Genomic DNA, 25690 nt, shown 5'->3' with positions numbered 1-25690 from the left:
CAGTCTCTCTTTCCAATTATTCTTCAGTGCTCCCAGAACTTGTGCCTCCTCATCCACCCTATGAGTCACTTCTGCTTCCATGCTTTCATTTGCTGCCTTGTCCACTCCCTTGTTTCTAAAACACTTCTCATTTATACTCGCATCCCAGCTAACCTCTCCCTCAACTTAGCTAAACCTAATAACCTTGCTTTTGCTGATTTGTACTTTCAGCTTCCTCCTTTCACACACTCTTTAGAACTTCAGCATTTTCTCACTCGAATCTTCCACCAGCAAACAACAACTGACTCACTGCCTAGGCCCTTTCATCCCCTATAGACTGCATACTTATCCCTCCTTCCAAGACTCTTACATTTACCACCCTCACCACCCCATCCATAAACAAATTAACCAGCCATAGTGACGCACATACCTTTGCTGCAGACTGCCCTTCACATGGAGCCACTTGCTATCCTCTCTTCATACTTTTACACATACCTTATACCATTGATAAAAATTTTCACTGATTTTATCAGCTTTCCTCCCAAATCATAGATTCTTAAGATATTCCACAAGGCATCTCTTAACTCTGTCATATGCTTTATCTAGATCCATGAATGCCACATAGAGATCTGTCTGTTTCTCTGAGTATTTCTCACGCATTCTTTAAGGCAAACACCTGATCATCACATCCTCTATCACTTTTGAAACTACACTATTGCTTCCCAGTCTGATGCTCTGTACATACCTTCACCCTATCAATCTCCACTTTCTTGTACAACTTACCAGGTACACTCAACAGACATATACCTTTCTAATCTGAATACTCACCTTTTATTCCCCTTGCATTTATACAGTAGTGCTGTATATGTATTCTGCCAATCCTTAGGTGCCTCACCATGATCTGTACTATCCATCTATATCTCTGACACTATCTCCCTTCTGGAACTCCCTCAAATGGGTGACCACAGCAAAAGAGTTTTTTTTATAAGGGTGAACTCCAGTGCTGCCTCTTAGCCTTTAGTGCCTCCCACTGATCAGGCCACTGGCAGAGGGCATCTTCAGTGCAGTGTTTTCTGAGGTTCCTCCCAACATCTTCTACCTAATATGTTTGCCTAATGTTGGTGCCTAATGTCCCAACCTACTGCTTTTACCTAATGTTCCTACCTACTGCTTCTACCTAATGATCATGTCTAATATTCTTACCTACTACTTTTATCTGTTGCTCCTACCATTTTGCCATAAGTTAGGGCTAGAGCATAGTGCTCACCACAGGAAAATTTAGAGTTATAAAGAATGAGGTGTGCAGGTTAAGTGTTGACAGGTGTTATATGTGACAAGGAGAGGCTGTATGTTTGTGGACAGACAGCCAGCAGCCCTTGTGTGGGCGAGGCAGAAAGAAAAGACAGCTACCTGGGTTAGAGTGGATCTTGACAACCACCAAAGTGCTGGCTCATTACATTGCCATCACTAATCCGTCCGATACCTAGACAAGTATTACCAGTAATATACCTTCCAGGTTGGTGACTGCCTATCGACTAATACTTACCTCCATGATCCTTACAGACATATATTGAAATTCCTGACTAACAAATCAGTAACACAGCTCCCTCATTTCTTAAGAAATCCAGCTGCAATACTGGCCACTTCAGCTGTCTTGCCACATGTCATCATACATAAGGCTTTTATAACCTCTTCTCTCTTCACCAAAACACTCTCCTTGACTCTCTCACTTTGCATACCACCCCACCCAAAAACCTCCTTTCATTAAACATTAAACATTTTTATCATTAATGTTCTTACTATAAAGGTTCTCAATATCTTACCACTCATTATTCTGCTGGAGGTGAATCAGTTGTTGTTTGTAGATATGGCTCTCGTCGTAGTCACAAGAAGAAACTCTATAAACCCCTGACAGAGTTTGGGAAAGTGTGTAAAAGGAGAAAGTTCTGAGTGAATGTGAACATGTAATGCAAATGCGGGAGACAGCGACAAAGCAAAAAAAAAAAAAAAAAAAAAAATATCTGGTGGGGCTCGTCTTCCATTTCTCTCTTTGCCAGAATGGAGTAGAATTATATTTGATTTGTTAACTTTCTTGCTGTCATCTCTTCAACCATCCCTTTCCATTCACTGTACTGTTGCTTCCTTCTCCTTGCTTTATTGGTGTTATTTTTACCTTTGCTCTCATAAGTTGTTTTATGTCTGAATCCCGATGAACTGGAACCATGACTCTTACCTGACTAACAGCTTCTGTGTTGAGACCAGCCTCACAAGCATAAACCACCTTTCCTTGTATTTTTTGCTCTTTCTGTAACTCTTCCAACCATAAGAATTAAGTCTGGAAACACCTAAGATTTTATGGTAATCCTTCCAGCTTTTTTTTTTTTTTTTAATGTGTGTTATCTTACCTTTCATATGAGATGGCCATGACTGGAACTTACTTTTTACCTCTCCCATATTGGTTACTATTAAGAACATATCATTAATCATATCTAATTGATATTCAGTATCATTTGCTGAGGGGACTTTGTATGATCTGTCTTACTATTCCTGATGGTCTTCAGAGTAAAATGCAAATTTTTTTTTCCAAGGAATTTGGGATGTTCAGCGCAAAGATAAGACTTCAGGTGCTTATTACTTTAATCCTCACTCTGGGCCCATCAATTGTCTGACCATTGATAAGTGGAACCCCCAGCACATATTCAGTTCAAGTTATGATGGTTCACTCAGAAGAACAGATTTGACTGCTGGTATTGTGCAGGAGGTGTGTATTCCCATTTTTTTATTGTTTTACAAACCAAGGTATATTAGAGGTTATTATTTATGTTTATTATGCATAATCGCTGTTTCCCACATCAGCGAGGTAGCTCCAGGAAACAGATGAAGAATGGCCCATCCTTTCATATACACATATATAAACATAAAAACCCACATACGCACATATATGTACATATACATATCGTCATATACATACACATATGCAGACATTACATACATACACATGTACATATTCATGCTTGCTTGCCTTCATCCATTCCTGTCACCACCCTGCCCCACAGGAAAACAGCATTGTTATCCCCTGCTTCAGTGAGGTAGAGCCAGGAATACAGACAAAAAGGCCACATTCGTAACATTCAGTCTTTATCTGTCATGTGTAATGCTCCAAAACCACAGCTCCCTACGTCCAGGCCCCACAGACCTTTCCATGGTTTACCCCAGATGCTTCACATGCCTGGTTCAGTCCATTGACAGCACATCGACCCTGGTATGCCACATCATTCCAGTTCACTCTGTTCCTTGCATGCCTCTCACCCTCCTCTATATTCAGGCTCTGATCGCTCAAAATCTTTTCACTCCATTCTCCCACCTCCAATTTGGTCTCCCGCTTCTCCTTGTTCCCTCTACCTCTGACACATATATCCTCTTTGTCAATCTTTCCTCACTCATTCTCTCCATATGTTCAAACCATTTCAACACACCCTCTTCTGCTCTCTCAACCTTATTCTTTTTATTTCCACACATCTCTCTTACCCTTACATTACTTACTCAATCAAACCACCTCACACCACTAATTGTCCTTATTGTCCATATATATACTCTAATATTGGACTTTGGCAACAGGGTAGGGATGTCGTGGACTCCAAAATCTTTCTCAAACACAGATTGATATTGCTGATTTCCTGCTAGAAGCCTCCCATGCAGTACAATATCAGATGCTTTCTGGCACCCTAGATACATACAGGCCAGTCAGCCTTCTATTTTGTCCAATACTTAGCTCACTCTCTTTTAGAAATCTAAGAGGTTCAATATGCATGAGGAGTATGTGGTTGTCAGGTGGGGATTTTCTCTTACTGTATGATGTTTAGTATACTAGTTTAGGTGTTGCGTTCAGATTTTGTATCTTATGCTAATTTCTGTTACTATTATAAACATTTTCTTATTGTAAACTAGGATGGCAAGTAATAACCCATAGAATTAGGCATCTTTTGCACTTATGCCAGCCTATGAGCGTGAAATAACATCACCAGTAATGTAAAGTTAATTCCTACAAAAAGTTGGTATATGGAACTGACCTACCCCAATGCAAATTGGAATGCATTTGAAAATGATAGATAATGGATAAGTCAGTTGAAGCTTAAAGTTTTGTATGGGTAGTAGTGTGGTTTGTCATATGAAACGTTTTAATTTCTAATGGTATTACTTTAAATTGAAATTTTCTGTTGCAGATGTCTTTGTGTTTTACATACATTGTATTTCACATCAACAGGTACATTGCTACAGTAAGGAAGACTTTCACAATATGTACCTGTGGCATGCCCATTTGGATAAAAACAGCATACTTGTAGGAACAAACCATGGTAAAGTCATCCATGTGAGTATTGTTTGAACTTTATCATGAAGTGAATTTTAGTAAGTCATTATGTGGCAGGTACACATTCTGAATGATTCTTGAAAAATTGTGAAGTTTTTTATTTGGATTTAGCTGTAATTTTTTTATACTAGAGTTACCATTTCCCATGTAGCAAGGTAGTACCAGGAACAGATGAAGAATGGCCTCATTTGTTCATCTATCCCCTCTTTAGGTGTCATGTATAATACACTGAAACCGGAACCCCTCTATCCATAGCCAGATACCACAAACATCTCTATTGTTTTTCTTTACCACTTCATATGCCCTGGTTCAGCACATTAACAACATGTCACCCCCCTGTATGCCATGTACCCTTCTTGTAAAATAAGCATTAGCTTATATAACTAGATTTGGATGATCCTAGAAACTGACCAATATTATTATCTTGCATAGAATATAAGATATAAGGAAAAATTATCAAATTTTTGAAAGATTGGCAGTTTGTATGTGGTGGAAGATTTTTTTCTTCATTGGAGGCTTCAATCACGGACAAAAGTCCACATCAAGGCTTGGCCATAATTGATGTACATAGAGGATTATGAAAGGAAAAAATTTAGAAATTAAGGGAAATTATTTGAATTTTCGAAGTTTAAAGCCTGTCTTTTAGAATGTGCTGGGGCATAGCTATTGGGAAAGACATGAGAAGGTAGGGAGTATGATGGATTTCTTTGAAAGCCTTCAAAATGATACAAGGGAGAGAGAAATGGCTGTATTACATTTACTTGAATTTTGCTAAAACATTTGATATAGATGAAGCAAGAGATATTAAAGTAAGAGTGATGAGAATGATAATTATTATTCTTAATTATAATTAAGGGTGCTGTTTATCATTAAAAGAAGTCACTGGTGGAGTGCCACAATATTTAGTCTTAGGAACTGTGTTGGTCTTGGTTTATGTTAATGACCCATCAAAGGAAATAAGATCATATGTTGGTACATTTGCAGATGATGCATACTAATGATGTTAAAGAGTATAATTCATTAGAGGGGGATGTAGATGCTTTGGTATTTTGGCAAAATGGGTGGTATTTTCATCTAGCCACTTTGAGTAACTTGAACTTATTTCTTCATAAGTTTGATCCCAGTACTTGGATAGCTTAGTTTCAGTTGCTCTCAAACATTTTGCTTCCATAGCTTTAAGTTAGGAAATATTAGGGCGATACTAGACAAGATTTCACAGAGATTTGTCATTTGATCCCAGTTTTCCTAGATGTTGTCTCAGATAACTAAATTTATCAATTTTGCCTTTGGAGATTAAGAGAAACACCTTTTTAAGCTGCCAGAATGGAATTTTTCCTGGAGGATTTACTTAATATCCCTGTAATGTTGGGAACCAGAATGTATCTGCAGATGTAAACCTTTAGATTGCTTGAACAAGTCCCTGAGCAAAGAAAAGTTGGTTTGGGATTGGAGAAAAATTTTTAGTTGCTATATAAAGGCTTTTCCTTCTTATTTACTCAAGAAAGTCTCTGCTGATATATCTGTTTTACCACCCAGTTTAAACAAACATTGACAAGTTAGATCTGGTAGTGCAGTGAACCTAGACCTCAAATATATACTTATATACTCTTGTGTAGTTCTAGTTTTTAAAACCAAATTAGGGGGCTGGCCTGTGCATGGGTATTAGTTTCGTTAGGTTGAAATCCATGCATGAAGGGAAGTGTGAGGAGCATCTTTTAACTTCAGACATGAAAAATATTAACCAGTTACTGCCAGTAAACAATGGAAACATTAAATATGTACCATTTAGTAATGAAAAGCTGTACATTGCCTGACTTGAAACACTGTTGGTAGGGTAAGCTGGTTCTAATGGCATCCTACCAGTAAGCAAATTTATAAGTGTCTCTAACCTCAGTCACTTTAGTTTATCTGTTGTAGGCAGTATGAAGTAGAAAATACCAGTAAATTTGAGAAACTAAAAGAGAATAAACAAGAAAGATGCTGTTGGGCTGTTTTTGGTAAGCTGAGGAAGAGAGCACCAGCTGTTTGGTCTTTTTTTGTGGGAGAGTCACGCAACTACTGGTACTGGTATTGACTTGGTGTCTTATGTACTTTTGAAAATGAGTACTTGTAAATTAAAAGTACTGTACCATTGTATTATACACAGATTTGTCATATATCTGGAAAATAAGAAGCAAGATGATAAGAGAATAAAGACAGTTTGAACGTACGGTAAGATTAAAGGCTGCTTAGGAATCGTAAGGGGTGATGCAAAGGCAAAGCCTCCACAACCAGGGCATTGCCATATCAGCTAGACGGTACATGTTTTTCAAATCATTTTTAGTTAAAAAGCTTTTACATCACAAGTATATTTTACTTTAATTGTGCCTGAATGAATATATTCTCAGAAATGAATAGTAATTTTGCTGAAATGTGATGTATTTCAATGTAAAATAGGATAAAATACATGAATACAGAAGACTTTACCTAACCTTTTATTGTTCAAGAGATATTACTTGTTTTTTATAGTTTTCAGTTAAAATACTGTTATATCACAATGGTATTCTTTTCATACTGTGCTTGATATAATACATTCATGGAAATGTGATGTTTTTGCTGAAATGGTGTATGTATTACAGTGGAAAGTAAGATAAAATCATGAAAACTGTCAACCTTCGCTTTCTTTCGTTGTTCAGAAAATGTTACTAATCGCTTTTCAAATTATTTTTCGTTAAAAATACCGTTATATTGCAATGATATTCTGTCTTAATTGTCTTGAATGGAAATATACAATACTTTTGCAAACCTCAGTTTGTAGGATGTAGAGTGATTTTTAGTAAGGATTTTCTGAAATGAGTTTTTATTATATGAAAAAAAATTAGATATATAGTGCTTTATTACCCTAATTTGTTTTTCTGTTCTATTGCCTGCAAAATCTTGGGTTGACCTATACCTGAGGCATATCATACATTAATGATTCCTTTGCCAAAATCAAGGGTCAACCTATAAATGAGGTAAACTTATAGACAAGTTTATATGGTATTTGTTACATGTGGAGAATCTGCATTAAACTTTGTGAGATTGGGATGAATGGAGAAGACAGGCCATGTCCTTTCTACAAGGAAGGCCATTTAGAGCTCCAGACCACACTCTTCTCTGCATTTCCCTTTCCAGTGAAAAATTCAAAGATCTGTTCAGACCTTTTATGGTAAATAACAGTGATTGTTAATCCTTTCACCCATTGAAAAATTGTAAGGAGGAGTCAACAGGTCTGGAATGCCTTTACTCCTTCTACAACAAGGGCAGAACAATACTTAAGTCTGTGCCATTAACTTAGTATCGTGTTAGAAAGAACAACACATGCCATTTCTCAGCTTCTGCTAAGCACAGGGGAATCACTTTTAATTGGTCCTTTCTAGTCAATAAATGGGATATTTTAGACCTACTTGAATTAGGGATTATGTATATGTTAATATCATGTCGCTGTTATCAATTTTCAAAGCATGATTGTACATATTGTGTCATCTGCAGTCCTTTTAGAAAGTGGTCATCTCTGCACTCTCTGACATTGTGTGCCTAAGAACAGCAGTTGAAACATATTGGAGGATTTTGCATTTTGATTTTCTCTTAGATAGAGGAAAGAGCTTTTCACTTCTTTGCAATGAAAAATAGTAAAATTTTACATACAGTTGTTTCCATAAGTAACTTAAAGAGTCCAATTTGCTTCATTAGTGCATTGCATTAACTTTTGCAGGTTGACACACGAGCAGATGAAAAGAATCCCAAAGAATATAAGGTACAGAATTCGAATATTAAGGTTGTGACTGTGCATCCAACTCGTACCCAGTATTTTGCTACAGCCTCATCTTGTGGGTTAGTATTGCCATGCCCCTAAATGTCCTTTTTCTCTCTTGTAAGAGTAAGATAAATCATAACATCTATTTTACATTGATATTTATGTACAGCAGTACAAAGACCTGTGAATCTACTTCATATCTTCCCTCTCTTGTCATACTGCTATCTATCTATCTTTAATGCCTGATCCCTGTTGGAAGTCTCTCAAGGGGATGGCCATGGCAGTAGAATCCCCATAACTAGTGACCTCCAGTGCTGCTTCTTAGCCCTTAAAGCCGCACCCTTAATAGGCCACTGGCAAAGGGCAGTGTTTGCAGTCTCCTACCTAATTTTCCTACTGACTATTTCTACCTAATACTCCTGCCCAGTGTTCCTACCTTCTACTTGCATTTGTGGGAAAAATTTTTTCAGCACAGAATCAAACAAAATTTTCAGTATTTAGATACAAAAAAAAGTCTGTTGGAAGACTTTAGTTACCAAATCTCGGCTCATATTATGTATTTAACTGTGAATTAGAAAAATGCAAAGTACTCATCTTTTTCCAGACATGTTTGCTTGTGGGATATCAGAAAGCATAAAACAAATGACCCACTCACATTCTGCCGTCATTCAAAGAGTATTTCTGGGCTAGAATTTTCTCCAGTAACAGGTATGCTTTATGATATATATATATATATATATATATATATATATATATATATATATATATATATATATATATATATATTCTTTATTTTGTTTCCCAGTCATCCTTTAGGCATTAGTCAGTCAGAAAAATGATTATCTCTGCAGTCATCTTATTTGTATTGAAAGTTCAGAAATCACTGAGTTATGAGTTACAAAGCTTTTAGTTCTGCAGATGAGTTAAGATCACTGCTTTGTTAATTATTCTTTGTCTGTATTGACATTGCTTACTGTGTTTATATTTTATGTTGAAGATTATAGTCATAGGTGATATGTTCTCATCAATAAAAGACTGTGAAATACAGGATGGTGGGGGGAGCAAAGATACAGGGAAGCAATGAGAAATATGGAAGAATAGCGGAAAACCTGCCTTTTGATTAAATGGGGGGGGGGGAAGCTGGTAGTGTAAAGTCTTCCAAAGCTTAGCATTCTAGGGAAAGAAGCAGACATCACAGTGGCCCAAATTTGAGTTGCCAGTGGCCACACTGTATTCTGTGCCAGTGGCGTGTTTGAAATTTTGATATAGATGTAAAACTAAAACCTTCCCAGATGTGATAGCACCACTCCATACAAGAATAAAACTGTCCTCTCTTTTACTTTCAGAGTAAAGTCTAACAGTCAGAATTAGTTGTTTGTGTAATATAAGATTTCGATTAGATTTGCTATTATGGTGATACCAAGTATGTTATTGTGTTGCATAGTGGTATTACAGAGCCATCAATGATGGGAAAGCTCTGAAGATTGTAGGAGAAAAGAAAGTGAATCGGCTTTTAGGACATTAAACTCAAGTTGCATATACCCCACCGAGGATCCCTGTCCTCTTGTGTAAAGACATTGAAGAAGTTGTATATTTGAAAGAAACACGATTTTAGCTATTTTGTCATCATATGAATGCATCTAATTATTTGTTGAAAGGAAATTGATGATTAAAGGAGGTAAAGTGAGGAGACAGGAAAGAACCCTGAGGGAAACCATTTTGATTAGTAAAGAGAGAGGTTGACCCATCAGCACTAACATAGGCTAGAGAAGAAGTTAGATATTAGAGAACCGAGTAATAAAGTAAAGCCAGGAGATGGGAGCTCAGAGATCAAATCTTGATGCAGTGTCCTGTCAAAAGCATTCATCATGTGAAGTCAAAAGCATATGATTTCCTGAGGTCTCTCAGAGAGAATAACCAGGCTTCAGTAAGGTATGGGCACTCACCGGCTGATCTTACCGTGTAAATGTCATACCGATGGTTAAACTGAAGACCGAGATACAAATGAATTTTCCTTATGCTTCTGAATGATGGGGGAGCTTGTGTACATCTCAGATGGTACAGGCAATGTAAGTTTTTACCCTTCTTTTTATTGTTTCAGAATGTTATTTTTATTTATTTATTATACTTGATCGCCGTCTCCTGCATCAGCAAGGTAGTGCCAGGAAACAGACAAAGAATGGCCCATCCACTCATATACGCATATATATATATATATATATATATATATATATATATATATATATATATATATATATATATATATATACTTTTTCTTTCTTTTAAACTATTCACCATTTCCCGCGTTAGCGAGGTAGCGTTAAGAACAGAGGACTGGGCCTTTTTGGGATATCCTCACCTGGCCCCCTCTTCCTCCTTTTGGAAAATTCAAAAAAACGAGAGGGGGAGGATTTCCAGCCCCCTGCTCCCTCCCCTTTTAGTCGCCTTCTACGACACGCAGGGAATACGTGGGAAGTATTCTTAATCCCCTATCCCCAGGGATAATGTATATATACATTTTTTTTTTTTTTTATTATAAGCTTTGTCGCTGTCTCCCGCGTTTGCGAGGTAGCGCAAGGAAACAGACGAAAGAAATGGCCCAACCCACCCCCATACACATGTATATACATACACATCCACACACACAAATATACATACCTATACATCTTAATGTACACTTATATATACACTTATATATACACAGACAAAGTATAATAAAAAATAATAAATAATATATATATTATTTTTTTTTTTTTTTTTTTTTTTTTTTGCCGCTGTCTCCCGTGTTTGCGAGGTAGCGCAAGGAAACAGACGAAAGAAATGGCCCAACCCACCCCCATACACATGTATATACATACGTCCACACATGCAAATATACATACCTACACAGCTTTCCATGGTTTACCCCAGACGCTTCACATGCCCTGATTCAATCCACTGACAGCACGTCAACCCCGGTATACCACATCGATCCAATTCACTCTATTCCTTGCCCTCCTTTCACCCTCTTGCATGTTCAGGCCCCGATCACACAAAATCTTTTTCACTCCATCTTTCCACCTCCAATTTGGTCTCCCACTTCTCCTCGTTCCCTCCACCTCCGACACATATATCCTCTTGGTCAATCTTTCCTCACTCATTCTCTCCATGTGCCCAAACCATTTCAAAACACCCTCTTCTGCTCTCTCAACCACGCTCTTTTTATTTCCACACATCTCTCTTACCCTTTCATTACTTGATCAAACCGTCTCACACAATATATTGTCCTCAAACATCTCATTTCCAACACATCCAACCTCCTCTTTACAACCCTATCTATAGCCCATGCTTCACAGTGATATAAAATTGTTGGAACTACTGTTCCTTCAAACATACCCATATTTTGCTCTCTCAGATAATGTTCTCTCCTTTTACACATTCTCCATCGCTCCCAGAACCTTTACCCCCCTCCCTCACCCTGTGACTCACTTCTGTTGCCATGGTTCCATTTGCTGCTTAGTCCACTCCCAGATATCTAAAACACTTCACTTCCTCCAATTTTTCTCGATTTAAACTTACATCCCAACTAACTTGTCCCTCAACTCTACTGAACCCAATAACCTTGCTCTTCCTCACATTTACTCGCAACTTTCTCCTTTCACACACTTCCAAACTCAGTCACCAACCTCTGCAGTTTCTCACTCAAATCAGCCACCAGAGCTGTATCAGTGGCAAACAACAACTGACTCATTTCCGAGGCCCTCTCATCATAACAGACTGCATACTTGCCCAAATTTAGACCATGAATTTTTTCACATATGACCCTTACAGAAGGAAGTATGAGTTCTCTGTGCTGCCACATGGAAACTGCGCAGCTTAGGCTTCATAGAAGACTTGATTTGAAGGTGGGTAGGTAAGTAACTGCTTTATTGGCAATTATAAATCCAATTTAGTGACCTTTATTTCTGTGAGGCATGGATGGTGTCTTGTATTTTTACAACTTTATTTTGTTGACAATACTCCTTTTTGTTGCAGGGAAATCAATGATCTCTACATGTATGGATAACTACTTGAGATTCATATCCTTTAACCTAGTTGACTTGAAAGGTAAGTTTTTTATGGCCTCTGTTTTTAACAAGGTAGCATCAGAAACAAATGAAAAATGGCCTCACTTTCACATATCCATTTGTACCTGTCATGTATAATGTACTGAAAGCAGAGATTATAATCAACAGAGTACTCCACATCTTAATTTTATATCCTGTTTACCCTGAATCATCTTACTGACGACATATTGATCCCAAAAATAATTTTTCATATTTTGTATTTATGATATGGTGCACATAAAACAATTAATTATGCTTTTAAGAATTAAAATTTAACTATTCCTTGCTTAGGAAAACATGTTATCTACCAGATAGGCCATTGTAACTAAGTAGGTTACATTCACTTACATTGTATAATGTTTTGGAATGATTTTGAGTTTTCATTGTAAATATTGTGTGGATTGCTAAGTAGCCAATAATTGTTCTGAGCACTGTGTTATGTGTAGTTTATAATTTGATTTGATTCAGTAGTTGCTTAATCATCTTAATTGTTTTCAGTTACACAAAAAATCAGTCACTGCACCCAGACAGGGAGATGGTTGACAACATTCAAAGCTCGCTATGTGCCCAGACGTGAAGACTTAGTAGTAGTGGGCTCATTGAAGCAGCCACGAAGGGTAAGGGTATCTGAATTCTTGTGGTTGTGTACATTGTCTTTTGTTGGTGCAAATTTTACTAAGAAAGGAAATGTAAAGAGACATTTCTCCATTATGCCTCTTTATTAACTTTGTGTCTAGTCCTATATAAGTAGATAAAAGTAAATATGATGTGGAATGCGAGAAATCATTCCAATCTCAAATAAGGAATTCGCAACATATAGTTAGATTTTCCATCAGACAGTTATATGAATGTTAACACACTCTTATATTTGCTATATTTGAGACAGTGTAATTAAAATAAGATGTGGACAGAAAAAAAAGGTGTTGATAACAAGATGGAAGAAGATTAAGATAGGAGACAGGACAGAACACTGATAAACTGCTATGGATTGGAAAAGAGGTTGATCTGTCAACAGTTACAAAAATAGGTTGACGAGAGATAACTAGAGACATGATAGAGAGGGAAGAGAATCAGAAGGGAGCTTTTAGACAGGAAATTGTATTTTTTTTTTTTCGCTGTCTCCCGCGTTTGCGAGGTAGCGCAAGGAAACAGACGAAAGAAATGGCCCAACCCACCCCCATACACATGTATATACATATGTCCACACACGCAAATATACATACCTACACAGCTTTCCATGGTTTACCCCAGACGCTTCACATGCCCTGATTCAATCCACTGACAGCACGTCAGCCCTGGTATACCACATCGATCCAATTCACTCTATTCCTTGCCCTCCTTTCACCCTCCTGCATGTTCAGGCCCCGATCACACAAAATCTTTTTCACTCCATCTTTCCACCTCCAATTTGGTCTCCCACTTCTCCTCGTTCCATCCACCTCCGACACATATATCCTCTTGGTCAATCTTTCCTCACTCATTCTCTCCATGTGCCCAAACCATTTCAAAACACCCTCTTCTGCTCTCTCAACCACGCTCTTTTTATTTCCACACATCTCTCTTACCCTTATGTTACTTACTCGATCAAACCACCTCACACCACACATTGTCCTCAAACACCTCATTTCCAGCACATCCATCCTCCTGCGCACAACTCTATCCATAGCCTACGCCTCGCAACCATACAACATTGTTGGAACCACTATTCCTTCAAACATACCCATTTTTGCTTTCCGAGATAATGTTCTCGACTTCCACACATTCTTCAAGGCTCCCAGGATTTTTGCCCCCTCCCCCACCCTATGATCCACTTCTGCTTCCATGGTTCCATCCGCTGCCAGATCCACTCCCAGATGTCTAAAACACTTTACTTCCTCCAGTTTTTCTCCATTCAAACTTACCTCCCAATTGACTTACCTAGAGATATTGCCATGCAGAATCCATGCTGGGTATTAGGAAGTATAACTAGAATTCAAGATTTTTTAAGGAAATGAGAATTAAAAACACAAAAACTTTTTTACAATTAAAGTCAAGGCAATGAGATTAAAATATGGATTTTTGGTAAATATGAAACAGGTAAGGGAGCTTAGGAACATGTTTATGTGGCACAGTCATTTATAACAAAAAGTGCTGGTTAGTCTATATATCTTGCCTCTACACATAAAGTGATTCGATGATGGTGATGAAATTAGTAAGTGAAAAATAAATGTAAAAGGATTTTATCTAAATTGGAATTAAAGAGGTGAAGGATTGGTTTGTCACTAGGAGAAACAGTAATATTGTTAGTCTAACACAGAAAGAAGGAAGGAGGGATAAATCAACAGTTGAGATATTTTTGGCTGAAGACCAGAAATGCATCTAATTGGAAAGAGAAGAGAAGGCAGCATACTTCCTTCTGGTTAAAAAGTTCCTTGCTTTATGGATAACAGATCTGCATTGATTTCAGGCAAATGGAAATGACATATGAGTCAAAGGAAGATAGGTTTTCAAGGTTCCCTGGCTGAATAAACTCAGAATTGATTGAATGCTAGTACTTTTGGTACTTATCTGTATTTGTGTATACAACTTTTTTATTCCCATGTTAGTAAGTGTTAGATGAAGTAAATATTTCATTTAACTGTAAGTAATCCTTACTGTGATAGTTGTATTACTTTGGGAAATTTGTTTTATCAGTCTTCCTGATTCCTTGTGAATCAAGTACAAGATCAGTTAACTAAATGGTCTGTTCTTTTAGATTCAGGTTTGGGGAGCTGATGGACAACTACAACATGAGTTTACGGGCGAATCCTTTGCATCAGTATCCAGCATCACTGCCATGCACCCTACCAGAGCAATCCTGGTTGGTACCAATTCCTCAGGAAAGGCTCATGTCTTTAAATAACTCACTGTAGTGTAAGTTAAGTGTAAAGTTGCTTTGGCCTGAAAAATATTATGAACAGTAGAGTTAGACATTTTAGATGTTCCACATGAAACAGATGTAATGCAAAAAAAAAACATGTATTGTAGCTGATTGGATAAATTCTAAAGTTTTAGAATAATGCATCTACCTCAGGGAATTGGGCATTCCAAGCCATAGGAAGCCAGCTGGGTTTAAGCCCCCAAACAAAAAAAAATTCTGGAAAAGATGCCTGCCTCTGTGCATGTGATCCATTCAGTGGAAATGGTAACATGATTAATAATAGTAATTAGATAATAGAAAGGAAATAAAAACACAATTGACAAATAAATTGTGAAGCACATGGTGATATATTCACTGGTAATATAAAACTATTGTTGCATGTGTACTGACAGCATTTTATGACAAACTAGCAGCCAAGAAATCAGGCATCATATGATTTTCATTAAGATAACAATTTAGTGTTGTTATTGTGCTATTGACAATTTTTATCTCGGTGTGATTCATTCTTGAAAAATTTTATTTACAGTTATAATATTTGTTTCCAATTTGAATATTTATAGATGAAAAACATTATTTTCAACATCTCATGTATTTACACACCTTTTAATTTTAGTCTGTGGGGCTTGGATGTGGATAGGTAGTTGTGGTTTTGGTGCATTACACATGACAGCTAGAGACTGAGTGCGAATGAATGTGGCCTTTTTTGTCTGTTTTCCTGGCGCTGCTGCACTAAAGCAGGGGGTGGCGATGCTGTTTTCTTTGGGGTGTGTTGGCACCAGGAATGGATGAGGGCGAGCAAATATGAAAATGTACAAGTGTATATATGTCTGTGTATGTATATGTTGATAATGTATATGTACGTGTGTGGGTGTTTGTGTGTATATATATATATATATATATATATATATATATATATACTTCCCACGTATTCCCTGCGTGTCGTAGAAGGCGACTAAAAGGGGAGGGAGCGGGGGGCTGGAAATCCTCCCCTCTCATTATTTTTTTTAATTTTCCAAAAGAAGGAATAGAGAAGGGGGCCAGGTGAGGATATTCCCTTAAAGGCCCAGTTCTCTGTTCTTAACGCTACCTTGCTAACGCGGGAAATGGCGAATAGTTTCAAAGAAAGAAAAAGAAATATATATATATATATATATATATATATATAGTGTGTGTATATGAATGGATGGGTTGTTCTTCGTCTGTTTCCTGGCATTACCTCGCTGACATGGGAAACGGCAATCAAGTATAATGAATTTAGTAATAAATGTATTATAATTGATCGCTGTTTCCTGCGTCAGCGAGGTAGCAACAGGAAACGGGCAAAGAACGGTCCATTCACTTATACACATATATCCATAAATGCTCATATACATACATAACATATACACATGTACATATTCATGCTTGCGTCATCCATTCCCAGCACTACCCCACCCCACAGGCAACCTTGGGACCTGGCCATAGCTGAACCACAGAAAATGCTGGAAGACGGAAGTTGACCCCAAAGTCATACACAGTTGACAATCCCATCTTATAGTATTCACACAGTCTTTACAGAAGTTTATCTAATTTTTTCAGTAACCACCTTTTCAAGCATAGATAATGTGATGTATGCTTATTAGTATCAGCATACACATCTTGGTCTCTCAGATGACAGTCCTGAAGGGCTAAAATACAGCTGAATGGAAGAAAATTGACAGGACTCTTTACTAAGCTCAGCTGCAGTGTAAGGGATTTTGGCACCTTAGTGCTGCTAACACCACCCTAGTGGCAGATCCACAAACTAATGACTAATGGTGACAGATTCAAAATGTGCCAGACCACAAAGCACCAGATTAGATGGGTTTCTAATGGCAACAGACTCAAAATGTGCCAGACCACAAAGCACCAGATTAGAGGGATTCAACCTGTACATTAGTTGGCATATTATATGCCTGCTATTTTTATCAGTAATGTTTATTTTATATAACTTGCAACTTAAGTCCTTTGTTAATTTATTTCCTCATATCCATATGCTGACTTGGATTGAGACATGAAAAAATTTGATAACTAGTTTTGTGAATATTTTGCAAAATTCTGTTTGTATTGTCATGATGTCTTATGCAGAGTTGCATGTGTGAGGATGGAGTTATTTCTTTATATAGAACAGATGGATGTACAGAGGTCCTATGGCAACCATGCTAGTTATGTTCCTGGAAAAGTGTGGTTTGCAAAATTGCCATCGGCAAATCACAAGTTTTTTGGGATATAGAAGGTTAGGGAAAGTGACCCTTGAGAAAATACCCTTAGTAAATCCTATAATGAACACTTCAGGATTGAAAATAAGCATGTATGATGTTTAATTGTGAAAGAGGGCTTTTTCTGCAAATGAATCATGTGCCATATACATAATCTACAAACTCTAGTGGGCCTGGTGCAACAGTAGCCATTATCAGTCATTTTTCCATATTGTTCATTCACACTGTTGACTAACAAATGATGCATTTTCACAAATTACAAGGCAATCAAGCAAGTCCACTTTTTGCCCTCACAATGTCATTTTCCTTGGCCACTTTGGGATGGCATCAGTAGCTTTACACTTGAATCCTTATGAAAAGGCAGTAAATAGCAAAGGATTTAAATTAAAAGTTTGCACTGCATCAAGATTACTTGTGTAGTACCTAACACTGCAAGAGTTGCAGTAAAGAATCCAGACAACAAGGCTCAGGTGATGCAGTTAACACACTTTTGCATTGCCATGCCATCATGTTGAATCCTGCTGAACTGGACTAGAAGTATCCTGTGACTGCCACAATGCTCATCCAACAGGCAGAAAAATCACTCTCAAAACTCTGCCATGGTTGGTGAAATAGCATACCTTATTTTAAACTTTTTTATACACCATGGAAAGCAAGAGAACACTGTACAACCTTCATAAATATATTTTTACATTGTGAAAGTTCGTGCTTGGTACTTGTGTCCTGTAATGTATATTTCATAAGTTTCAAGTCCTGTGTTGTGCCATTGTTGTTTGTGTTTTAAAAGCATGCTGACTTGGATAAAAAAAAAGTTTTGTAAATTTTATGTATTTTGCAGTATTATTTAGCTAAAAATATAAATAATCTAGTTTTCTTAGAATTAAGCATTCATTATTACTTCCTGTTGAGAACATAAAACCATTCTCTCTTGATTTGAAAGGCAACAAACTATTTATCTACAAATGTGTCACTAATATTCCTAGAGTTTCGCAAAGCATTCTTGTTGCAAGTGTTCCAACTCATTGTTACAAACAGATTTCCATTAAAGGCACTTCCCAGTATTGGGTGGTAGTCTTAATAGAGGTAACTATAAATTTATGATGCTTTGCTTACTGAAAAATAACTTTTAAAAAAATTAAGTCATCATGTAACATTTGTAACATTCTGCGAGAATTTCAAATTACTGTGGATTACATCAGAGGTGACAGTATGCATAGCATTTTAGTAGGAGGTGAGTGTGTGCTTTTACAGTTTTGATGCAAGGGGTTCTGTACGCAAACATGGGCAATATGGCAGTCGAGGGTATAATTAGAGAATAGGAAAGTAAATGGGAAACGCTCATTGTGTACCGTGAGAGGAATGATGATTGGGAATACTTGGCCTAAAAGGTGCATATGCAAGTATATGTGGGTGAATGGGATAGATCAGTGAGTCTTACTGAGTGTTTGCTAACTGACAGAACTTCAAAGGAGAGATTATTACTTGTGAATATGATGAGAGGGGCAACAGGTGGAATTCCTGATCACCTCTTGATGGAGGCAAGGGTGAAATTTGATGGTGGGTTGAAGAAATAAGATTTGTGCAAAAGATGTGATGAAATTGATATACCAGGAGGGATTTATTGAAGAATAGCATAGGATGAATATAAATAAAAATTGGGGAAAAGAAGATATTTAGGAAAGCACTGTTTAAGCGTACCAGTAAAGTCTGGCATTCATAAGAGGGGATGTGAACACAAGAGAAAGGATAGCAAGAAGTGGAACACAAGAGAAAGGATAGCAAGAAGTGGAATCATCAAATCAAGTTGCTAGTGAAAAAAAAGAAGTGTGGATGGTAACTGTGGAAAGAAGTGTGTGACTTTTCCTGCAAAAGATAAAGTGGCAGAAGGTCAAGACAAATAAACATGAGCTGAAAAAGAGGACAAATGATAAAGGGGAAAAAAGAAGTTTTAGTCAACTTCATGGAGAATAAGACATGTTTTAGAAGGAAGTGAACGGTAGCAGTAGTAGTTGGTAGGCAACCAACAACTGGGAAGTGTATTACCAGTACTACCCGCCTGGGTATCAGGAGGGTTAGTGATAGCTGCATAGTGAGCCAGCACTTAACTGGTTGTCAAGTTGCACTCCTCTGACTCAGGTAGCTGTCTTTTCTCTCTCCCTCACCTACATATGGACTGCTGGCATTCTGTCCACAAACATACAAAATGTCTCTCTCTGACATACACAACACTTAACTCGCAAAGCTCATTCTTTGTGCCTCTAGATTTCCAGTGGTGAGTGCTATATGCTAGCCCTACCTTTTGGCAAAATGGTAGAAGCAATAGATAGAAGTAATAGGTAGGAGCATTTAGTTAGGACTATTAGGTAGAAGTGGTTGGTAAGAACATTAGGTAGTGGTAGTCTGTACAAACATCAAGTAGGAGCCTTCACAAACACTGCACTAGACTGGCCCTCTGCTAGTAGCCTGTTAGGTGTAAGGCACTGAAGGCTAAGAAGCAGAACTGGAGTTCAGTAGTTATGGAGACTTGCTGTGGCCATCCCCTTGAGGGAGTTCCTGAAGGAAACAGGTATGAGAGATACAGACAGTGAACATTGAGAACACAAGAATAATTGGGGGCAAGAGTGAGGAGAGCAGATGGGGGAATGGTGGTTAACAAAATAAATAAAAATGAAATGAATCAAGTATTTTGAAGGATTAGTGAATGTGTTGCATGACAGAAAAGTGGATATAGTGCATTTTGATTCGGATGGCATGCTGAGCGAGTCATAGCGAGTGAGATGGTGGAAAGAGAGGTAGCGAAAGTCTGACTTGAAGATGAAATGAAGATGAGATCATAGCAGAGTTCCTCAAGAAACGGGGTGACAATGACACTATTTGAAATATACATGGCCAAAGTTTCATTGCCAGAGTGCATGTATAGTGCCCTAGTATAAAGGCAAATAAGTTTATAAGTGACTTTTAAATAAGAGACTGTTGAGTATATCAAATAAGCCTATGAAAGAGTGGTGTCATGTATAGAGGAGCTGATTAGGAAGGAACATTTTGGTTTCAAAAGAGCTATGTAAAGGGTGTGTGGACGAGACATTTTCTTTGAAAATACTTGGAGAAAGAGAGTGATCTATTTGTTGCATTTATGAATTTAGAAAGCACATGATTGGCTGTTAAAGATGCCATGGATGTACGAATTAATTACAAAGTGACGAAATAGAGAGAGGATTTCTTATCCAGACAGTAATGCTTGTGTGCAAAAAGGGAGGGAGGTGGGTGAATTGCCCCAGGTGAAGGTGGGAAAATGTATCACGTTACCATGGCTCTTTAGTTTGTAGACCAGGTGGTATGGGAGATAAAATGCAGTATACTGTGGTTAGGGAGCATGGGAGGTGAACAAGCTGATGTTTGCAAATGACAAGCTCTGCTGGCAGACTTAAAAGAATAATCCCAGAAGCTGAAGACAGAGTTTGGGAGTGTTAAGGGGACACAGCTGAAAGTAAATGTGGACAGAACTAAAACAATATGGTGCAGAAGGGGTTAAAGCAAGATGGTGCTAGTGCAAGTCTAAATGGAGAGGAACTGGAGGTAGTGGATTATTACAAACACTGGACGTAAGAATCACAGCATATAACAAACACTTGATATAAGGACCACTTCAGTAGTCCTCTTAACCACTGGTGAGGAGGTAGTTGTCCTCTGTGCCTTGATAAGGAGGGAGTAGTCCCCCTTATCCCTGATGAGGAGGTAGTGGACCTCCCTACCATTGATAAGGAGGCATTGGTCTTCTCTACCACTGGTGAGGAAATAAATAAAGACCAGTTAATTGGATAAAGGCACCATTCAGCTGGAAATACACAGTTCAGGTATTACACACATTACAGAACTGAAAGGTCATGACAGTTAACAAATATGGGACGAAGGCATGCTGGATATTTACACACTTTGGATAAGCACATGGGTGAGGTACATCTAGATAGCTAGGGTGGCAAATATACATAATGCACTTCGTTGATGAAAAGTAACTAATAAATTAAATGACATCTTATATTATATATATTTTTATTTTGCTTTGTCGCTGTCTCCCGCGTTAGCGAGGTAGCGCAAGGAAACAGATGAAAGAATGGCCCAACCCACCCACACACACATGTATATACATACACGTCCACACATGCAAATATACATACCTATACATCTCAACGTATACATATATATATATATATATATATACACACACACACACAGAGACATATACATATATACACATGTACATAATTCATACTGTCTGCCTTTATTCATTCCCATTGCCACCTCGCCACACATGAAATAACAACCCCCTCCCCCTCATGTGTGCGAGGTAGTGCTAGGAAAAGACAACAAAGGCCCCATTCATTCACACTCAGTCTCTAGCTGTCATGTAATAATGCACCGAAACCACAGCTCCCTTTCCACATCCAGGCCGCACACAACTTTCCATGGTTTACCCCAGACGCTTCACATGCCCTGGTTCAATCCATTGATAGCACGTCGACCCCGGTATACCACATCGCTCCAATTCACTCTATTCCTTGCACGCCTTTCACCCTCCTGCATGTTCAGGCTCCGATCACTCAAAATCTTTTTCACTCCATCTTTCCACCTCCAGTTTGGTCTCCCACTTCTCCTCGTTCCTTCCACCTCTGACACATATATCCTCTTGGTCAATCTTTCCTCACTCATTCCCTCCATGTGACCAAACCATTTCAAAACACCCTCTTCTGCTCTCTCAACCTCACTCTTTTTATTACCACAAATCTCTCTTACCCTATTATTACTTATTCAATCAAACCACCTCACACCACATATTGTCCTCAAACATCTCATTTCCAGCACATCCACCCTCCTGCGCACAATTCTATCCATAGCCCATGCCTCGCAACCATACAACATTGTTGGAACTACTATTCCTTCAAACATACCCATTTTTGCTTTCAGAGATAATGTTCTCGACTTCCACACACTCTTCAAGGCTCCCAGAATTTTCGCCCCCTCCCCCACCCTATGATTCACTTCCGCTTCCATGGTTCCATCCGCTGCCAAATCCACTCCCAGATATCTAAAACACTTCACTTCCTCCAGTTTTTCTCCATTCAAACTTACCTCCCAATTGACTTGACCCTCAACCCTACTGTACCTAATAACCTTGCTCTTAATCACATTTACTCTCAACTTTCTTCTTTCATACACTTTACCAAACTCAGTCACCAGCTCTTGCAGTTTCTCACATGAATCAGCCACCAGCGCTGTATCATCAGCGAACAACAACTGACTCACTTCCCAAGTTCTCTCATCCACAACAGACTGCATACTTGCCCCTATTTCCAAAACTCTTGCATTCACCTCCCTAACAACCTCATCCATAAACAAATTAAACAACCATGGAGACATCACACACCCCTGCCGCAAACCTACATTCACTGAGAACCAATCACTTTCCTCTCTTCCTACACGTACACATGCCTTACATCCTCGATAGAAACTTTTCACTGCTTCTAACAACTTGCCTCCCACACCATATATTCTTAATACCTTCCACAGAGCATCTCTATCAACTCTATCATATGCCTTCTCCAGATCCATAAATGCTACATACAAATCCATTTGCTTTTCTAAGTATTTCTCACATACATTCCTCAAAGCAAACACCTGATCCACACATCCTCTACCACTTCTGAAACCACACTGCTCTTCCCCAACCTGATGCTCTGTACATGCCTTCACCCTCTCAATCAATACCCTCCCATATAATTTACCAGGAATACTCGACAAACTTATACCTCTGTAATTTGAGCACTCACCTTTGTCCCCTTTGCCTTTCTACAATGGCACTATGCAAGTGTTCCGCCAATCCTCAGGCATATCACATAACCTAATACAAAACTAAGCTGTTCATTTGCATAGCTCTGCACTTGTTCTGAAATGTTCACAATGGTAGGTATAGAACTGTTCTTATATCTCTGTATGAGCTCTGACAAACAAGTCAGCTGCAATGAAAAATGGCAATCCATGGGGAGGGCCATCGGTGGGGGGTGTCACCAGTTTATTGCCAAATTGCCGTGAGAGCTGCCAGTGTTGGTCAGAGAGGGTGGACAGGTTCAACGATATGAGGGCCTCTTGGTGGGTGTTGTAAGAGGGGCCAAGGACCATTCTGCATCCCCTTTTCTGAACTCTTTCTAGCTGGTCCCTCTGGATGGCAATGAGGAGAACCAGCCTGGGGAGGCATAAGTGAGCTTGGGTTTAACGAAGATGGTATAGACACTCCTGAGCTCAATTAGTGGGATTCCCAGTGATTTCAGATGGTATAGGCAGTGTGAGGAAGATTTGATAATAGTGTTGGCATGGCTTTTCTTGTTTAAACTAATTTATGATGACACAAAGAAGTTTGAAGTCTCTGACTACCCTGAGGATGTTAGGGCCTAATGAAATGTCAGGGGGCAAGATTTCTGCAAACAGGTTGATGTGTAACATCACAGTCTTGGTGTGGTTGATGGTGATGTCATTAGCTATAATCCACTCCTACAGGTTGTTGATGATGTGCTGAAGGACACTTGAAATCAGGAGAGTTGTTGTTGATAGTGAAGCCAAAGGTGGAGTCATGTACATACTTCGAGTGATGGTTTGTGTCCAGGGTATCCCAATAAGGATGAGGAAGCAGAGCTGTCCCATTTTGGTGCCCTGTAACTGATGTTATGAGGAGTGAGGTCGATGTGGCTCCCCTACAGCAGACTGTTTAGTGTCCCCTGGTCAGGAAGTTCACCAGTCATGAGATGACACCCTTGTAGTCCTAGATTGATGGCTTTACCAATGATGATGTTATAGTTTACCAGGTCAAAAGCCTTTGTAAAAAAGGTCTTGCACTTCTCCAATTGCAGCAAATGAAGTCTAGGAGGCTTACAAGGCAGTAAGTGGTGGAGGAAAATTTCATGTTTCCAAACTGCTGAGGATCTGTTAAATCAGCAATATCAGCCCAGATCTAGTCAAACAAAACTTTCACAAATTAAACTGGGGATTAAAGTGATTGCAACAGGACATAAGCTATTACCAGACTCTGGGATGGTGAATTTGGATAATGGAGTGACATATGCTGTCTTCCAAGCTCTGGGGCATTTGGGTTGGTTGAGTGAAACATTAATTATGGCACCTGGTGGGAGAATTCCTCGTATAGTTTTACTGGAAGTTCTGCGAGTGTTGTCGAGCATTCAGTTTTCAGGTGCTGAAGGCACTTTTCTTCTTGATATTCTTCAACTGTGTTTGGAGGAAATGGGTTGGAAAGCTGATGTCAAGTTGTGGCAATTGTAGGCAAATACTGGCAAAGTGGTTTGCTGCCTTCTCATTATAGACTGTAAGTAAAGGGGCAGAGCCTTTGCTTGTCACAGCCAGTTAGTTCTTTTAATGTCATACCAATGACCAGTGTTGGCCTGCTTTAAATGCTGCACCTTGTTTGGGTAACAGGCCTTCTTTGCAGCTCATAATATGCATTGCACTTTGTTGTAAAGGTGCTCGTAAGAGTCATTGTTGCAACTTAATGCTCCATTATACTGCTGCATAAGTTGCTTAATGTAGTGGGTGATCTTGGGAGCATCAGCTGGAAAGAAGAGTTGGCAGGCCTGGCTGCAGGTTTCATGATACTTCCCCCACATGATTTCAACATCATTTTCACTGGTCACCTCAGTCCAATGAAATCTTTATTCACTGGGCCAGCAAGTGGTTGATATGTTTTGGTGTCTGTCCACTTGTGTCGGGATATGGTTGGGGTGGGGGACCACAACACTGATGAGTACTGTATCCAAGAGGGGAGAGAGGCTTGGGTGGTAGGTAGTAGTCCTTTCTACCACTGGAGAGGAGGGAGTAGTCCTTCCTATCACTGGTGAGGAGGTAATGGTATGTTTGAATGAACAGGAGTTCCAACAGTATTACATGGATGGGAGGTATGGGATATAGATAAGGTTGTGCAAAGGAGGGTGAATGTGTTAGAAATTATATATTTGAAGACATGTGGTGTGAGGTGGTTTGATCAGGTAAGAGAGATGTAATAAAAAGAGTGTGGCTCAGAGAGTAGAAGAGTGTGCTGAATGCTTTGGACATATGGAAAGAATGAGAGATGAAAGATTGACAAAGAGGATATATGTCAGAAGTGGAGATAACAAGAAGAATGGGGAAACCAAACTGGAGTTGGAAGGATGGAATGAAAAAGATTTTAAGCAATCAAGAACTGAACATGCAGGATGGTGAAAGGCATGCATGGGATGAGTGAATTGGAATAATATGGTACACTGGGGTTGATGTACTGTTGATGATAGAACCAGGGCATGTGAAGCA

The 25690-nt window shown here is 38.7% G+C and overlaps 1 protein-coding gene across 1 annotated transcript in view; it reads left to right on the top strand.

Annotated features, from left to right (window-relative positions):
* Positions 1 to 18224, top strand: part of LOC139750643 (WD repeat-containing protein 76-like) — a 38758-nt gene extending 20534 nt beyond the window's left edge. Inside the window, exons 7-13 of the mRNA XM_071665319.1 lie at positions 2568 to 2740; positions 4244 to 4348; positions 8082 to 8200; positions 8728 to 8831; positions 12138 to 12209; positions 12707 to 12825; positions 14943 to 18224. Coding sequence (XP_071521420.1) covers positions 2568 to 2740; positions 4244 to 4348; positions 8082 to 8200; positions 8728 to 8831; positions 12138 to 12209; positions 12707 to 12825; positions 14943 to 15089 — 839 coding nt within the window. The 3' untranslated portion in view covers positions 15090 to 18224. The remainder of the gene's footprint in view (positions 1 to 2567; positions 2741 to 4243; positions 4349 to 8081; positions 8201 to 8727; positions 8832 to 12137; positions 12210 to 12706; positions 12826 to 14942) is intronic.
* Positions 18225 to 25690: the final 7466 nt, after the last annotated feature.

The sequence above is a fragment of the Panulirus ornatus genome, chromosome 10, assembly GCF_036320965.1.
Source record: "Panulirus ornatus isolate Po-2019 chromosome 10, ASM3632096v1, whole genome shotgun sequence".
In the NCBI taxonomy this organism is placed as follows: domain Eukaryota; kingdom Metazoa; phylum Arthropoda; class Malacostraca; order Decapoda; family Palinuridae; genus Panulirus; species Panulirus ornatus.
Note: the sequence above shows the minus strand (reverse complement) of the source record. Positions and strands in the feature narration are given on the sequence as shown.